Raw genomic sequence first — 17,388 nt, forward strand, 5'->3', positions numbered from 1 at the left:
AGCTTGCTCTGCTGGGGGCCTTCTACAACCCTTGCCTATACCAGCTCAGATTTGGGAGGAGGTAGCTCTCGATTTTACACGGGGTTGCCTTTGTCATCTGAGTTTTTGGTCATCTTAGTGGTGGTAGATCGCTTGACCAAATATGTGCATTTTGGACCCTTCCGCCGTGGGTTTACGGTAGCCAAAGTTGTTACTTTGTTTGTTCATTTAGTTTATAAACTCCACAACTTACCTAAGACAATTCTCAGTGATTGGAACCTTGTCTTTTGGAGCAACTTTTAGCAAGAATTGTTTCAGCTCAATGGCACCACCCTCTTCCACAGTTAAGCTTATCATCCGCAAACGGACGGCCAAACAGAGGTAACAAATCAGTTCCTTGAGTAATACTTGCGCTACTTTGTGATGGACCAGTAGGATAAGTGGTTGGATTTCCTTCCCTAGGCAGAATTCTACTATAACACTTCATTCCACACTTCAACCAGAACCGCACCTTTTACTTCTAGTGTATGGCAGGAAGCCTCCGGTGATCTGACCTTATGTGCTGGGTGAATCAAATGTGGATGTAGTAGACTTTGAACTTAGCTCCCGTGACCGCATTTTGAAAGAGTTAAAGGAAAACTTGGGTCACACTCAGCAACGTATGGTTAGCCAAGCTGACAAATGCAGGCAACCTATGGAATTTGAAGTGGGTCAGCAGGTGTACCTGAAATTGCACCCTTATCGTCAACTATCGGTGAGTCTCGAGCGGCAATACTATGGACCCTTTGCAATTCTAAAGCGGGTTGGCAAAGTTGCTTACAAGTTGGCTTTGCCGGAAGGGTCCAAAATATAGCCCGTATTTCTTGTGTCTTTGCTAAAATCGTGTTTGGCTGTTCCGACAGTCACACCCTTGCAATTACCTCCTTTGGTCTACCGAGGACAGCCACACATCACTCCCCTCGCCGTGCTTGGCCACCAAATTGTGTCATGTAAGGGGGTTGATGTGCCACAACTGTTAGTTCAATGGCATGGCCTACCGCTAGAAGACACCTCTTGGGAGGATGCTGCAGCATTCAAGGCTATCTACAGGAAGTTGTCTCACAACCTTGAGGACAAGATTGAAGTGGAACAAGGGAGTATTGATAGGAACCCAGCAAGAGGAGAGGCTAGCGAGGATGGAGTAGTAGGAAGTTATCCTATAAGGACTCAGCAAGCTCCTGCATGGGCAAAGGATTATAGCATGGGGCGTTGAGTAGCAGCGTTATTTTTATGTTATTGTCATTAGTTTTGGTTAATTGATGTTATTATTCCTTATGTTGGGCATTAGTTGGATTATTAAGACTTTATTATTTTAGGGTTATTTATATTGCTTNATAATGGATCAGGGGCATTCCTGACTCTTTCTTCTGAATTTTAATATTAAGAATTTAAACAATCTTAATAAGATAGACAAGAGAAATGTCAAAACGGTGATTGAAAGGGATCAATAACCTTTTGGTTATTATTGTTATTATTATTATTATTATCAGAGTTGATTATGTATGTCATAAAAAATTCCTCCCCCAAAAATGACAATTTTCTTCTATCATTAATTTTATGTTGAAGTTCTTATTAATTTAATGGATTAAGTAAAACATATGTTATCCACTAATGATGAAAATTCTAATGAAACATAATAACATGAAGTAATTTGTTATTTTAAATACATATGATAATTAATGGAAAATTGTATTTACTCTTGTTGTGTGTGATTTTGTCAGAAAGCCTGCAGATCCTAGAAGCTCGCAAAATTGTAGTCTGACCCAAAATTAACACAACCCAAAATAACTAGACCTAGATTCAGTACGATCCAGAGTAAGCTTGACCTAACTAAAGCTCATCACAGCGACCAATCTTAACAGCTGTTAGATAGATCAAGGATAAGCTTCAATCTTTGATACTTCGGAAGAGATGAGATCCATATTGTTGGTAGCGTGATCTTAGCACTCAATTGTTGAAATCATGAGACTGCATACCAAGTCTGATCGCAATCCAGATTTGTCTCTCTTTCCTTTATCAAAAACTTGTATAAATACCCCATCAAACTATGAGAGAGGGGTTAGCAAATTAGTATAGGATTTTACATATTCTCTTGTAAGCTCTCAAATAATAAGAGAAAAAGTGGACGTAGGCTTAAGTATCAACTTGCCGAACCACTTAAAAAAATTATTTGCGTTCTTTAATTACAACATTTTTGTATTGCATTGCTGATTTTCATAAAGTCACACACACATCTAATCTGATTCTACTAAGGTCAATCAGATCTCTCTGGTTAGTGTGAATTCTCGTATCAACAACTCTTAATATGTTTTTTGAGTATTTTACTAGTAGTCGACGAAAACTAAAAATATTAAAATGTTATCAAACCATTATGACATGTAATTGAAGAGTTTTTAAGTAAAGATTTGGTATTTATCAGTCACAACTTAGTCCTGAGGTTTGCTAATCACAGGGATTAAGTAAAACTTTACTAACAAGTACTAAAACGTTACTTAAAATTCCTACAAGCGTCAAGCTTACTTCAACCAAAATTTAGGGATGAAACTGATATTTTTCCAACTGTCTTTTCCCTTCTTAGGAGTATTGCGTCCTTATCACGTATAGAAAATTGTATGTGGACTTGATTTCAACGTGATTCATAATGGGAATAGAGTTTCTAAACACCAACCAATCATTTAACAGCTGACAGCTGGGCACATGACGTTTTAATTTGGCAACTCTATGGACTTTACTGGAATCTTTAAACTAATTGTTAATGGAATCTCAATATTTATTTATATAAATCACCAAGAAATTTAGTTTGATGATGATTTCAGATTCCACTAGCGTAAAAAGTAACATTTAATATGCACTGTCAATTCAATAAGATATTTATATTATTTCTATGATCGTCGGAAAAAAACTTATACTCCATAAACATTAAGCCAATATACATAAAACACAAGAAGCTGACAAATAATATTTACAAATAGCCGATGACATTGGAGACGAATCAAACCCAAGCGTTGGTTATAAGCTTCAAAGCTCCTGGAGCCGCAGCAGAGTTATGTTTCTCAGGCTTAATCATGTTCGAAGTCGAACAAACTCATGAGTGATCGTCTCACAAGAAACTGATGAAAGGGTTTTAGCCAAGACACCATACAAGTCCATTTCACCAGTACTTGTTTTCTGAGTGAAGAAAAGTGAATTCGGTAAGCCTCCGCATAGATATCAACTGATCCGTAGAAAGGATCCAACAGCCTCGCCAATGAAGCCCACTGAAAGCAGAAGCAAAATTGTTCTTCAAGAAGTCCTGTTCTGCTGTCTCAATCATGATCTCTGTCATGGTGATGGTTCGTTTTTTCAAAGGAATGATGAGAAAACAATGAGAAAGTGAAAGACAATACTTTGTTGCTTGAAAAGATTGGTTTACTGAATGGAACGAAGAGAAAACAGAAGAAAATAAAGAGGAAACTTTCTTTCTTGAAAACAATTATAGAAACGAGAGTTTGATCAGTTTATTGTATAAATAGTGTGTATAGTTGGTTAGAGATAATCGTATTTGACAAGGAATCGAATTCATAGTTCCCAAATTTTAATTTGAGTTCAATTTTTATTGGAAATTATCTGTTAGCTGGCATTCTGTTTTAAATATCTCATTATTTAGTTAATTAATTACTCGATTTTAGCATTATGTTTCCTAGTTTTACTAGAATATAATAAACTCAAAAGATAAAAGGAAGACACCAAATTACTAAAAACTGTTGATCAAGACTACATAATAAATTATAACAACTCAAGATTGCATGTACACCGTTTCCTAAACACAAAATTACTCTAAATTAAAGTTATAGACAAGTGTACATTATTAAATTTAATTATTAAATCCAATTTGTCATCAATAATGAAATGATTATAACCTTTAGCTTTTTAAGAGTTTTTCTTTCTCATAGATCATGTTGCCATCTTTTTTGTTTGGGTAACTGGTAATTATATAAAAAAAATAGAATTATAAATTAGCGGGACGAATCCAAAAAAACACGACCTAAACAGAAGAGACGTCGCCTAACAAAAGAAAACAAGGGAGCCAGAATTACACACTTACACACCCCTTAAATAGCACCAAAAAAACCGGCCAGGGATGGATAACCAATCTTTTCACTTCTTAGCATCACGATTTTTTTTTTTTTTTTTAAATTACACTGTAGTACACCAAGTTATAACATCTTTTTTGGGTAAATGGAAATAGTATAAGAATGAAAGAATGAAACCCAGAAGGGAGTCTCTATAGATAAGAATAAGAAAATTCCTAGGTTTTCACTCATTAATATTAATTAAAGATAATTTTTTCAAAAACTTGCAAAATATATCCTAAACTTAACCAACGTTAGAGAAAAGATAAGGATCAGGGCATTCCTCACTCTTCTTCTGAATTTTAATAGTAAGAATTAAAAAATCTTAATAAGATAGCAAGAGAAATGTCAAAAGGGTGATTGAAAGGATTAAGAGCATCTCCAATTGTGCTTTTTTTAAATAAAATCTTTCATATAAATAAAGAATATCTTATCAATTTCTAATATAATAACACAATTTTATTTTAAATCCAAATGACTCTTTAAATTTAATGAAGATGTTTATTTTCAAGAAAGATTTAATAAGAGAGATAATTAATAATAAAAACATAGAAACTTATAATTTAATTAAAATTATGATAGAAAATGAAATTTGACTCTCTAAATGTGGAGAGTCAACTACTTTTTAATTTAAATTTAAAGGATAAAAGTTTGTTGTACTAGTTTTTATAAATAAACTTTTATAATAAAAAGTTTAGTCATATAAAGAGTCTTTTAAAGATGTTCTAATAACTTTTGGTTATTATTATTATCAAGTTGTTATGTATGTCACACAAATTTCTCTTCTATCATCAATGTTCAGATGAACTTCTGTTAATTTAATGGATTAAGTAAAACATATGTTATACACTGATGATGAAAATTCTAGAAACATAATAACATGAAATAATTTGTTATTTTAATAAAATATGATAATTAATGGAAAATTGTATTGATTCTAATATGTTTTTGAGTCTTTTACTAAAAATATTAAAATGTATTAAAACCATTATGACATGTAAAGTGAAGATTTGGTATTATCAGTCACAACTTTGTCCTGAGGTCTGCTAATCACAGGGATTAAGTAAAGCTTTACTAACAAGTACTAAAACGTTACTAAAATTCCTGCAAGAGTAAACTAGTTAAACGAAAATTTAGGGATGAAACTGTTATTTTCCAACTGTCTTTTCCGTTTTTAGGAGAATTGTCCTTATCGAGTACCTAAAAAAACACAGGGAACCAATTTTTCCCCTAATGTATGTGGAATTGATTTCAACCTGATTCATTTTGGGATAGACTTTCTAATCACCAACCAATCGTTTAACAGCTGACAGCTGCCACAGGACGTTTTAATTTGACAACTCTATGGGCTTTACTGGAATCTTAAAATTTGTTAATGGAATCTCAATATTTATTTATAAAATCACAAGATATTTAGTTTGATTATGATTTCAGATGCCGCTAACGTAAAAGGGAACGTTAAATTCAGGACCCTTGGGTTAATAAATTACCCTTGGCTATGTTAGCTGGCATTATGTTTAAATATCTCATTATTTAGTTAATTAATTACTCGATTTATCCTCGATTTTAGCATTTTTAATCCCACTCTGATTATAATTACCTTTCTTCTTTATCTCAAGAAGTTTCCATGAAAAGTTTGTATATAGATCTCTATTTAATACATGTTTCCTAGTTTACTAGATATAATAAACTCAAACAGATAAAAAGGAAGACACCAATTACTAAAAACTGTTGATCAAGACTACATAAATAATTATAACAACTCAAGATTGCATGTACACCGTTTCCTAAACACAAAATTACTCTAAATTAAAGTTATGGACAAGTGCGCATTTATTAAATTTCTTAAAATTATTAAATCCAATTTGTCATCAATAATGACGTGATTATAACCTTTAGCTTTTTAAGAGTTTTTCTTTCTCATAGATCATGCCATCTTTTTTTGTTTGGGTAATTGGTAATTATATAAAAAGTAAAAATTTACAAACAAAGCAGGATGAACCGAAAAAGTACGAAGGGACGCCGCCTAACAACAGAAAGCAAGGAAGCCAGAATGTACACCCACACAACAAGTTTTTTTACTTAACATCAAGTTTTTTTTTTTAATTTTTATTTTTAAATTACACTGTAGTACACCAAGTTATAACATCTTTTTTTGGGTAAATGGAAATATAAAGAATGAAAGAATAAGACCCCAAGAAGGGAATAGATAAGAGTAAAGAAAATTCCTTGGTTTTCATTCATTAATATTTAATTAAAGATAATTTTTTTCAAAACTTGCAAAACATATCCTAAACTTAACCAATGTTAGAGAAAAAGGTGAAAATTGTTATTGATAACATAAAAATTGAGCTGAAGTGTTATTATGAAATCATATTGAAAACTTGCATTTTAGCCTTATACACATGAGAATTCAATGTTATGTTATATGTTTTCTTAATGAATGAAGACATGAGATTTATGTAAAATGATGAGTTAAAGGTATGTATATTGATGATAGTAGTTTTCAAACCACCATATATAGTATCCATCCCCCCCATGATGTTGCTGGGTTGGATAGATTTTTCCCTAGTACTAGTTGGATGAGAGATTTTACGGGTAATTGAGAGGTGATTTGGATATGTATATGTATATCATGAATTTAAAATTTAAATTTATTAATGCAAGTGCTATTGTATATGAAATGTTTTTAGAAATGATTTTTTTAGAGAACATGAGTATTGATTTGTTACCATAAAAGTTTTCAAAATGAAACTTTTGTAGTGAGAGATTTCAGCATTGGTTATGAAAAATGGTTTATATTATAAAATGTGTTTATGAAAATGAGATTTTATGAGCATAAATGTTTTATTGAATATTGAAATATTTTGTTGCATACTAACCTATTCTCCACTCACTGTGCATTATGGCTTACCCCTCATTTTTAAATGTTTTTCTTTTCCATCCCTACCCCGATCAAGAAGGATATCGTGCAGAGAAGTAAATCTCAGTCAAGGTTGAGTCACACAACTTCATTTCATCATATGTGTCATAGTTGTATTTTATTTTCCGTTGCAAAGTTTATGTTTCTTTATCAAGTATTTATTTCATTTTTTGGATTGTAAAAGATATGAAAAATTTTGATATTATACGTTTATTTTGTAAAAGTTCAACTGCATCTATTTATTTACAAATGATATTATATTTATTTGTTTTAATTCATTAACAGGTTTCATAGTTTTCCCACGTGCCACATCTTGGTCACTCGAGTCTTATGGGTGTGTCCAAAGCTTATAGGACAGGGAGGGTTGGGACGAATCATGTCATCTGTTGTCCCTTAAACAAATCTGGGCAAGCAAAGTCTCTCCCGTTCATCAAAATTTGAGGTTCTTAGAATCTAATGGGAACTACATTCTGTAATTGACTCTCCAATAGGTAATTAGCAGCTTAACTTTTTTTAATTCTTTTCCTTTTTTTATTTGTTATTTTCTTGCATATCAATTCAACTTTCCTTTGGTGCTATTGAACTTAATTAACTCCTCGTCATCAAAAAGTTGCATTGATATCGAACAAAAGTCTTGCAAAATAGACTAGATAAAATTAACGAATTATAATGTGTTCCAAACTAACCATAATCATAACTTGTCAAATTGAATTTGGAAGTCTCAACCCGATGGGAAACTCTTTTCTGTCTCTTCTTCATCACTGCATGTCTGACTCGGTGCCAACAACCAGCTCGAACATCATAGCTGCGACTGGTATCGGGTTCTCCAAGAATCTCCGAAGCGTTGGTTATAAGCTTCAAAGCTCCTGGAGCCGCAGCGGAGTGATGTTTCTCACGCTTAATCATCTTTGCGAGTTGAACGAACTCATGCGTAATCATCTCACAAGAAACTGATGAGAAGGGTTCTTTGAAGCGAAGAACACCATACAAGTCAGTCTCTCCTTGAGTACTGAAGCGAAGTGAATACGACATGACTCCGCATAGAGTTCAACTGATCCGTAAAAAGGATGCAACAGCAGAAGCACATAATTGTTTTCATATGATGATGATTAAGTATGTTAAAAGAAAACAAAAATCTATATGTATATCTATCTCTTGTGAAGGAAACAAAAGAAAAAAACATATAAATTACATAATACTTAGAAACATAATTGAAATAGGTCAACATTCATATCAAATAAAAGTACCTCTTTCCAAGAACTCTAACCCAACCTTAACCATAATTGAAACTGTGTCAACATGATTAAGAGAAAAACAGGCAAGAACTTTTCTAGTAACTCATTGTCATCAAGAAAATTACATTCATATCGAATAAAAAGCCTTCACAAATAAACTACGTACTCATAACTAATTAGAACAAAGTACTTCTCTCCAAGAAAAACTCAAAACCATAACCCTAGACATAACTTGTCAAACTGTATTTAGAAGTCTCAACCCCTTGGGAAACTCGTTCGCCTACTGCCCTTCCTCTCTTCTTCATCACTGGACAACTCGGTGTCAAGAAACTAGCATTATCTCTCCTCTTCATTAGCTGAGGCGATGCTGGTAAACCACCACTTCCTGTCTTCTTCGTCACTGGCTGACTTGGTGCCAAAGAAATAGCAGTTCCTCTCTTCTTCATCACTGGACAACTCGGTGCCAAGAAACCAGCATTATCTCTCCTCTTCATTAGCTGAGGCGATACTAGTAAACCACCACTTCCTGTATTCTTCGTCACTGGCTGACTTTGTGCCAAAGAAACAACACTTCCTCTCTTCTTCAATGGCTGACTCGGTGCCAATAAACCAGCGCGAATATCGTAACTGCGACGGGTATCGGGTTCGCCTAGAATCTCCCAAGCGTTGGTTATAAGCTTCAAAGCTCCTGGAGCCGCAGCAGAGTTATGTTTCTCAGGCTTAATCATGTTCGCAAGTCGAACAAACTCATGAGTGATCGTCTCACAAGAAACTGATGAGAAGGGTTCTTTGAAGCCAAGAACACCATACAAGTCCATTTCACCAGTACTTGTTTTCTTGAGTGAAGAAAAGTGAATTCGGTAAGCCTCCGCATAGATATCAACTGATCCGTAGAAAGGATCCAACAGCATCGCCAATGAAGCCCACTTGAAAGCAGAAGCAAAATTGTTCTTCAAGAAGTCCTGTTCTGCTGTCTCAATCATGATCTCTGTCATGGTGATGGGTTCGTTTTTCTCAATGGAATGATGAGAAAACAATGAGAAAGTGAAAGACAATACTTTGTTGCTTGAAAAGATTGGTTTACTGAATGGAACGAAGAGAAAACAGAAGAAAATAAAAGAGGAAACTTTCTTTCTTGAAAACAATTATAGAAGCTGAGAGTTTGATCAGTTTATTGTATTAAATAGTGTGTATAGTTGGTTAGAGATAATCAGTATTTGACAAGGAATCGAATTCATTAGTTCCCAAATTTTAATTTGAGTTCAATTTTTATTGGAAATTATCTGTTAGCTGGCATTCTGTTTTAAATATCTCATTATTTAGTTAATTAATTACTCGATTTTGGTATTATGTTTCCTAGTTTTACTAGAATATAATAAACTCAAACAGATAAAAAGGAAGACACCAAATTACTAAAAACTGTTGATCAAGACTACATAAATAAATTATAACAACTCAAGATTGCATGTACACCGTTTCCTAAACACAATAAATTACTCTAAAACAAAGTTATGGACAAGTGTGCATTTATTAAATTTCTTAAAATTATTAAATCCAATTTGTCATCAATAATGACATGATTATAACCTTTAGCTTTTTAAGAGTTTTTCTTTCTCATAGATCATGCCATCTTTTTTTGTTTGGGTAATTGGTAATTATATAAATAAATAAAAAATTACAAACTAAGTAGGACGAACCCGAAAAAGCATGACCCTAATCTGGCAACGGACGCCGCCTAACAAAAGAAAGTAAGGAAGCCACAATGTTCACCCAACAACACCCCTTAAACAGCCAAATAAAAAACCGGCCAGGGATGGCTAACCGACCTTTTTGCTTCTTATTACTTAGCATCAAGTTTTTTTATTTTTTATTTTTAAAGTACGGAATCGTACAACAGCTTATAACATCTTTTTTTGGGTAAATGGAAATAGTATAAAGAATGAAAGAATGAGACCAGAATAGATAAGAGTAAAGAAAATTCCTTGGTTTTCATTCATCAATATTTAATTAAAGATAATCTTTTCAAAAACTTGCAAAACGTATCCTAAACTTAACCAACGTTACAGAAAAAATAATGGATCAGGGGCATTCCTGACTCTTAATAATGGATCAGGGGCATTCCTGACTCTTTCTTCTGAATTTTAATATTAAGAATTAAAACAATCTTAATAAGATAGACAAGAGAAATGTCAAAACGATTGAAAGGGATCAATAACCTTTTGGTTATTATTATTATTATTATCAGAGTTGATTATGTATGTCATAAAAAATTCCTCCTCCGAAAATGACAATTTTTCTTCTATCATTAATTTTCTGTTGAACTTCTTATTAATTTGATGGATTAAGTAAAACATATGTTGTCCTCTGATGATGAAAATTCTAATGAAACATAATAACATGAAGTAATTTGTTATTTTCAATACATATGATAATTAATGGAAAATTGTATTTACTCTTGTTGTGTGTGATTTTGTCAAACAGCCTGCAGATCCCAGAAGCTCGAGGAATTGTAGTCCGACCCAAAATTAGCACGACCCAAAATAATTGGACCCAGATTTAGTACGATCTAGAGTAAGCTCGACCCAGTTAAAGCTCATCACAGCGACCAATCTTAACAGTTGTTCGACAGATCAAGGATAAGCTTCAATCTCTCATACTTCGGAAGAGATAAGATCCATATTGTTGGCAGCGCTATCTTAGCACTCAATCGTTGAAATCACGGGATTGCATGCCAAGTCTTATCGCAACCCAGATTTGTCTCTCTTTCCTTTATCAAAAACTTGTATAAATATCCCATCAAACTATGAGAGAGGGGTTAGCAAATTAGTATAGGATTTTACATATTCTCTTGTGCTCTCAAATAATAAGGGAAAAAGTGGACGTAGGCTTAAGTATCAACTTGTCGAACCACTTAAAAAACCTATTTGTGTTCCTTATTTATAGCATTTTTGTATTGCATTGCTGATTTTCATAAAGTTATGCGCACATCGGATCTGATTCCACCAAGGTCAATCAAATCTCTCTGGTTAATGCGAATTCTCGTATCAACTTTTAATATGTTTTTTGAGTCTTTTACCAGTAGTGGACGAAAACTAAAAATATTAAAATGTTATTAAACCATTATGACATGTAATTGAAGAATTTTTAAGTAAAGATTTGGTATTTATCAGTCCCATTAGTCCTGAGGTTTGCTAATCACATGGATTAAGTAAAACTTTACTAACAAGTACTAAAACGTTGCCTGAACTTCCTACAAAAGTTACTTGAACCAAAATTTAGGGATGAAACTGTTATTTTTCCAACTGTCTTTTCCGGTTTTAGAAGTATCGTGTCCTTATCGCGTATGGAAAATTGTATGTGGACCTGATTTCAACCTGATTCATTTTGGGAATAGAGTTTCTAAACACCAACCAATCGTTTAACAGCTGACAGCTGGGCACATGACGTTTTAATTTGACAACTCTATGGGCTTTACTGGAATCTTTAAACTAATTGTTAATGGAATCTCAATATTTATTTATATAAATCACCAAGAAATTTAGTTTGATGATGATTTCAGATTCCACTAGCGTAAAAAGTAACATTTAATATACACTATCAATTCAATAAGATATTTATATTATTTCTATGTATATTATTTCTATGATAGTCGGAAAAAAGAACCCTAAATATAATAACTTAAATATTAATCAAGATTAGGAACAAAAACTTATAATAAACATTAAGCCAATATACAGAAAACACAAGAACCTGACAAATAATATTTACAAATAGCCGATGACATTGGAGACGAATCAATCCACCTTCAACCAAGTGGGTGGAGGCCAGAAAATCTGGGAATAACTCGAAATGCCATAGCTCCATCCGCCATTATCATCCTCCTTGTAGAAGTTCACAACACAGACTGCCGGGTAATCAAAATCCAACCTAGAGAAATCTTTATCATATAAATAAATACAGTTCCTCTTAACCCCAGAAAACTCTTCAGGTGAAATAAAAAATGAACAATCTTCACCCAGAAACACCGCTTTATTTTCTATAATTCCATTCTTTACCTGAGTCCACTCGCGCTTCTCTTCGTCAAGCTTGAAAATATCCACGCGTACAGTGCCACACTCGTCGCCAGAACCCAATCCAAATTTGTTATACTTTTCTAACCAATATTTGTTGATCAAAAACAAATCGTCAAACGATTTTACCAGGGAGATTAATCTGTGATTTGATTTTGTCACCGGAGCTGCCACTTCGAAAAAACTTAAAGATTTAGGATCCACAGCTATTGTACGTCCGTCTGAACCCGTGGCGAAGAATTTCTTCTTGTGATAAATAACATCTTCAAAATATAATCCATTACCTCCAACCTCAATGTTCGTCCAGGTTTTGTTTTCACTTCTCCATAAGCCCACTTTGCCTCCTGTAATTAACGCCATAACTTGGAGTTCGACCTCATCCTCATTAGAAATTACCACTTTTCTGAAACAAGAAAGGTCGAACTTGTTGGACTCTAGTTGAAGTCTATAAACTCTGATTATCTCCTTTACTCGATAATCCAGCAAGTTTAAAGATTTGGGTAACAACTGAGAGAACATTTCGGAACAAAGTTTAAAGACAGGATCCCCGACTCGGACTTTGCCGGAGGTCAATTCTTCGAGTTTGAGGACCCACGTTCGCCGGTTGCTGTGTGGATCGAGGGTTCGCGGAGTATATGGTGGACTGGGCGAGAGAGAGGTCGCCATAGGGGTAAGGTGTGAGGGTTTGAGAAGGAAATTTTGAGATCGGGGGGGGAGAGGGGTGTGGAGAGAGAACTGACGTCGAAATGAGTTATAGATGTTAGTGTATAGGTAGTGTCCCTAGAAACCATTCGTGTTGTCGGTTTCAGAGCATTTTGTCTTGTATCTATATATATCTAATAATAGAAGAAAGGTTCTTCAATTCATATATGTAAATTGACTCCTTTATTCAGTCATGCATTTAAAATAAAGTATGTATATGAATTGTCCAGATGATTCTTTAAAGGTAATGAATATCGAAAAGGGTTCCCTGCGGAAGCAATTAATTTGGGCAACTATATTGTACAGTAGGCATACCGGATGCTTCCAAAGATATCATGAGTTGATATAAGTACAAGGACGAGATAGTCATGTCACTAGGCTGGTATGGATTAACGGTTGGTGAACTGTTTTTCGAACGTGACCGAATAACGACAAATCACTTGGAAAAGCATGTAGTCATGATTTATCGTTTGGTTATATCAGTGCACATGTAGTCCTTTGACCTGAGACATTGTAGTCGGATCCGATATGGATCGTATGGTTCATACGTGTATAATACGAACTAATCATGTTTCGTACAATAAACCTTTTGGTCATGCGTTGTTCATATGGGGAAACGAACGATGGTCAAGAGGGGATCCTTGACTCGGAAATATAGGATCGGGAGTACCGCTGACTCCATCTGGATTCGAGTTCCTGACGAACATCGATAAATGTCAGAAAATTGAATCTCTGGCCAGAGTCTATATTAGTCATACAAAAGTAGTTTGTGATGAAAGTTTCGGACATATTGATCGACAATTCGGTAGAAGATCGAGTTTAGGATTTTGACGTTCATGAATCCACACTCATTAGGATATCTCAATGGAGGGACTTTACCTGCATGTACGTATGACTGAAATGGTTCGATGAAGTATTTCTTCATTGTGGTTTAGGGCTATGGCACATTGCTAGATGTTTACCATAGTCGTTGGGCCTCTGGAGGTTTCCGGATTCATCCAAACCGGCTCACGCTAATCCACGGACCTACATGGTCACACCAATGGCCTGGGAAGTTAGGAAGATGAGAGAGAGAAATGATTATTCGAAGAGGCTAGCACCTTCCGAGGGTAATAACGGGATTTTCTATAGTAATAGTTACATAGAATCATTTGTGACATTTTAAGGGTTAAAATGGTCAAGCAATAATTAATTATATTTAATTATTATATCTTAAAGTGTTAAGATTAATGAGATGAACAAAAATAACCTTTTAATAGTTAAAGGGTAAAAAGGGTAAATTTATGGGTTGTTAATGTAAACTAGTTTAGTTTACATGGGCCCTTGAATAATATTGATTATTCAAAGGGTAGCATATTAAATTCGTGGGGTCCCTTTATAAAATAAGATTTTATTGGGCTTGGAAGTGAAAAATAAATAATTGCAATATTGCCCAAGTATATATAAGTGCAAAAGGTTGCATTTTTGTTCATTCTTGACTAGTTCACAAAAACACAAACCAAAACTCTCTCTCAAACCCAAGACCACTCTCTAATCTCTCAAGGTGGTGTTAAAGTGTGGAGGTTTCATCATTTTGAAGCTAATCTTCATCAATCCAAAGCAAAGGAGTAGGTATAATCTCTTTTCAAGCTTTGTTTGAAAACCGGTTTTAGAATCCATGCTTTCATGCTTTCATTCTCCATCTTCACCACTCTTCATACATGCTGATTCTTTCAACAGACGGCACGGAAAGAGAGGATGTTGATGCGTGTGGCAAGGTGTTTAGCGATGGCGTTGAGGAGGAGTTCGGGGAGAGTGGACCAGTCTGGTTGAGTGGTGTCCATGGGAGAAAAAGGAGAAATGGGTGTTTGTGGGATTTTCAGTTGCTTAGTAGAGTTGAGTTTAGAAATTTGTGATGTTTGTTTTCTTGTCAAAATCGTTGTGTCCTATGTTTACTGTGCACTAAGAAGATTCATTGTATCTACACATTATATGAGTTAGATTTATATTGGTTCGTTTGGATTGGGGATATGGTATTTTTGGAAATAATAAAATATAATAGTATTTACCGTTAATAATGGGAGGGTAATCTAATACTTTCTGCCACCTTGGATTAAAACATTATTAAATAATATAATTTTTATACCTATTTCATCTTTAGTTATATACTATTTTGGACATAATTATCCTTAAATGTCTACTAAATAATAATTAATCTAATCCCTTTATATTTAAGAAATTAGCTAAAATATCCAGCTATAAAAAATTTAAAAGTTAACAAAATACCCTTAATCTCTTAAAACCACTGCTATCCACCAACGTGAGTCGCCATAATGGTGCACGAATAGTAAGATCTGACTAGTTCAAAGCCATGACCGAAAAAGGCCTTTTTCGAGAAACGGTCAAATTTAACTGTTTCTATGGTTGTTTCATGAATAAAGATATGGTCGTGAAAACAAGCACATATCTAGTATTTTTACGGCCACATCTTTGGCTGCAAATGGCCATAGAAACGACAATTTCAATATTGTTCTAACGCCAACGATTGGCGATCGGTGGTGGCTGTTGCGAGTGATAATGGCTTGGGTGAGTGGGAGCGTTTTTATTAATTTATAAACTTTTATTGTATAAGATAATTGTGAAATGTTTTAAGTTAAACAAAATATGATTGGATTTTGAATTGAATAGTCAATATTAAAATAAACACGTTTTTTTCACTGGATTAGATAGGATAGTAGAATAGAGTAGAGTTTGAAAAGTATACAAACAAGGGGTAGGCTCCATTTGTTTAGTTATTCCCACCCTATCATATTCCACTATCCTATCCTAAAAAATAAAAAATGTGTTTGTTTTAATATTCTTCAAAATTCAATTATATTCTATTCAACTTAAAATATTTAATAATTACATTTTTCAATAAAAATTTTAAAATTAACAAAAATACCTCTATCCACCTAACTTTTTGTTGACAGTCGACCACCACCACTGGATGGTGGCTTGAAATCACCGAAATAACACATGATCGATTAGATTTGACCGATCATGTGTCGATATTACCTTTTTTGATCAAATCTATGGCTAGAAATTTGACCGTTGACATTAAAAAAATAATAAATTATTTAAAAATAAAACAAAAAATTACACTTAAAGTTAGTTTGAGATCGTTATAAATTTAAGATTTATAAGCTTTTCAAAGTATAAAAATAAGAATAATCTTTCCTAGTAAGATATATCAAAGAGTAACACTAGTCTTATTAAAAACTATATAAAAAGATAATTTCTACTCTTAAAATTTATGATTGTCTTCTTCTCTCTCTCTTTTTCTCTTCTTTTAAAGATAAAAATTGTCTCTTTGTAAGTGTTACTCGATACCAAATTGAATACTAAATTTTAAACAGTTAATGATGTAAATTTTCAACAGGTATTTTGATACTTTATGGGTGAAAACTGAAAAAGAACATCACGCCAAAGCGGCCAAACCTTGGGTGGGAAAAAACGTCTACTCCCTAGCTGTAATGACCTACTATCAGAATCCATTGAATCTAGACACAATGAATTATTTATGAACCTGGACAAAACAATGAACGTCTTTTCAATTAGAGTAAACGACATGTTCCCACCCAAGGTTTATTGAAATCCACGAGTGGTACCACTGGTTTCATAAATTTCAGATTCTTACCCTTAAATGGATGTCGTTAGTGACGACATAGGGCATATGATCTTTTACCAAATTACCTTGGACCTTTTCTTCTTCATTTCCCCTTCGCTTCTTCGTAGCCCATTCCAAACCCACAGCCTTGTTTTTCTTCTACCCATTCTATTTTTCTTCCTCTTCTTCTTCTTCTTCTTCTTCTTCTTCTCCTCCTCCTCTTCCTCTCTTTTCTTCTTTTCTTGCTCCTCCTCTCTTTCTTCTTCCCTTTTCTCCCTTGTCGGAATAAGCTCCGAGGCGGCTGGATTTGTGGCGGTTTATGGTGGTTTTTGGGTGGGTTTGTGGCTGAGTTTGTGGTGGTTTTTGGGTGGGTTTGTGGTTGTTTTTGAATGGATTTATAGCTGAGTTTGTGGTGGTTTTTGGGTGGGTTTGTGACTGAATTTGTGAGTGATTTGATGTTGGATTTTGGGTGGTTTTGAGGCTGAACTTGTGAGCGATTTGGTGGTGGATTTTGGGTGGGTTTGTGGCTGAATTTGTGAGTGATTTGGTGGTGGATTTTGGGTGGGTTTGTGGCTGAATTTGTGAGTGATTTGGTGGTGGTTTTTGGGTTGGTTTGCTACTGAATTTGTGATTTGTTTGGTGGTGGTTTTTGTATGGGTTTGTGGCTGAATTTGTGAGTGATTTGGTGGTGGTTTTTGGA

At 34.1% G+C, this 17,388-nt stretch overlaps 1 protein-coding gene across 2 annotated transcripts; it reads right to left on the minus strand.

The window, feature by feature from the left end:
* Positions 1-2,925: 2,925 nt before the first annotated feature.
* Positions 2,926-12,955, minus strand: LOC116121692 (F-box protein SKIP23-like). 2 transcript variants are annotated; one of them, XM_031407628.1, is made up of 2 exons: positions 12,053-12,955; positions 2,926-2,980 (listed from the first exon to the last, which is right to left on the minus strand). In XM_031407628.1, exon 1 carries the CDS (start codon positions 12,875-12,877, stop codon positions 12,083-12,085), a length of 795 nt encoding a protein of 264 aa, XP_031263488.1. In that variant the 5' UTR covers positions 12,878-12,955; the 3' UTR covers positions 2,926-2,980; positions 12,053-12,082. The 2 variants fall into 2 exon arrangements, with proteins under 2 accessions (XP_031263488.1, XP_031263489.1); XM_031407629.1 differs by lacking the exon at positions 2,926-2,980 and having other exon boundaries at positions 12,045-12,215; positions 12,344-12,955.
* Between the last annotated feature and the right edge of the window lie 4,433 nt (positions 12,956-17,388).

Source organism: Pistacia vera, unplaced genomic scaffold, assembly GCF_008641045.1.
Source record: "Pistacia vera cultivar Batoury unplaced genomic scaffold, PisVer_v2 Contig127, whole genome shotgun sequence".
NCBI classification, from domain to species: Eukaryota; Viridiplantae; Streptophyta; class Magnoliopsida; order Sapindales; family Anacardiaceae; genus Pistacia; species Pistacia vera.

Bases quoted from the DNA above. Each gene is read 5' to 3' on its own strand.
- LOC116121692 (XM_031407628.1), bottom strand. From the start codon at position 12,877: ATGTTCTCTCAGTTGTTACCCAAATCTTTAAACTTGCTGGATTATCGA.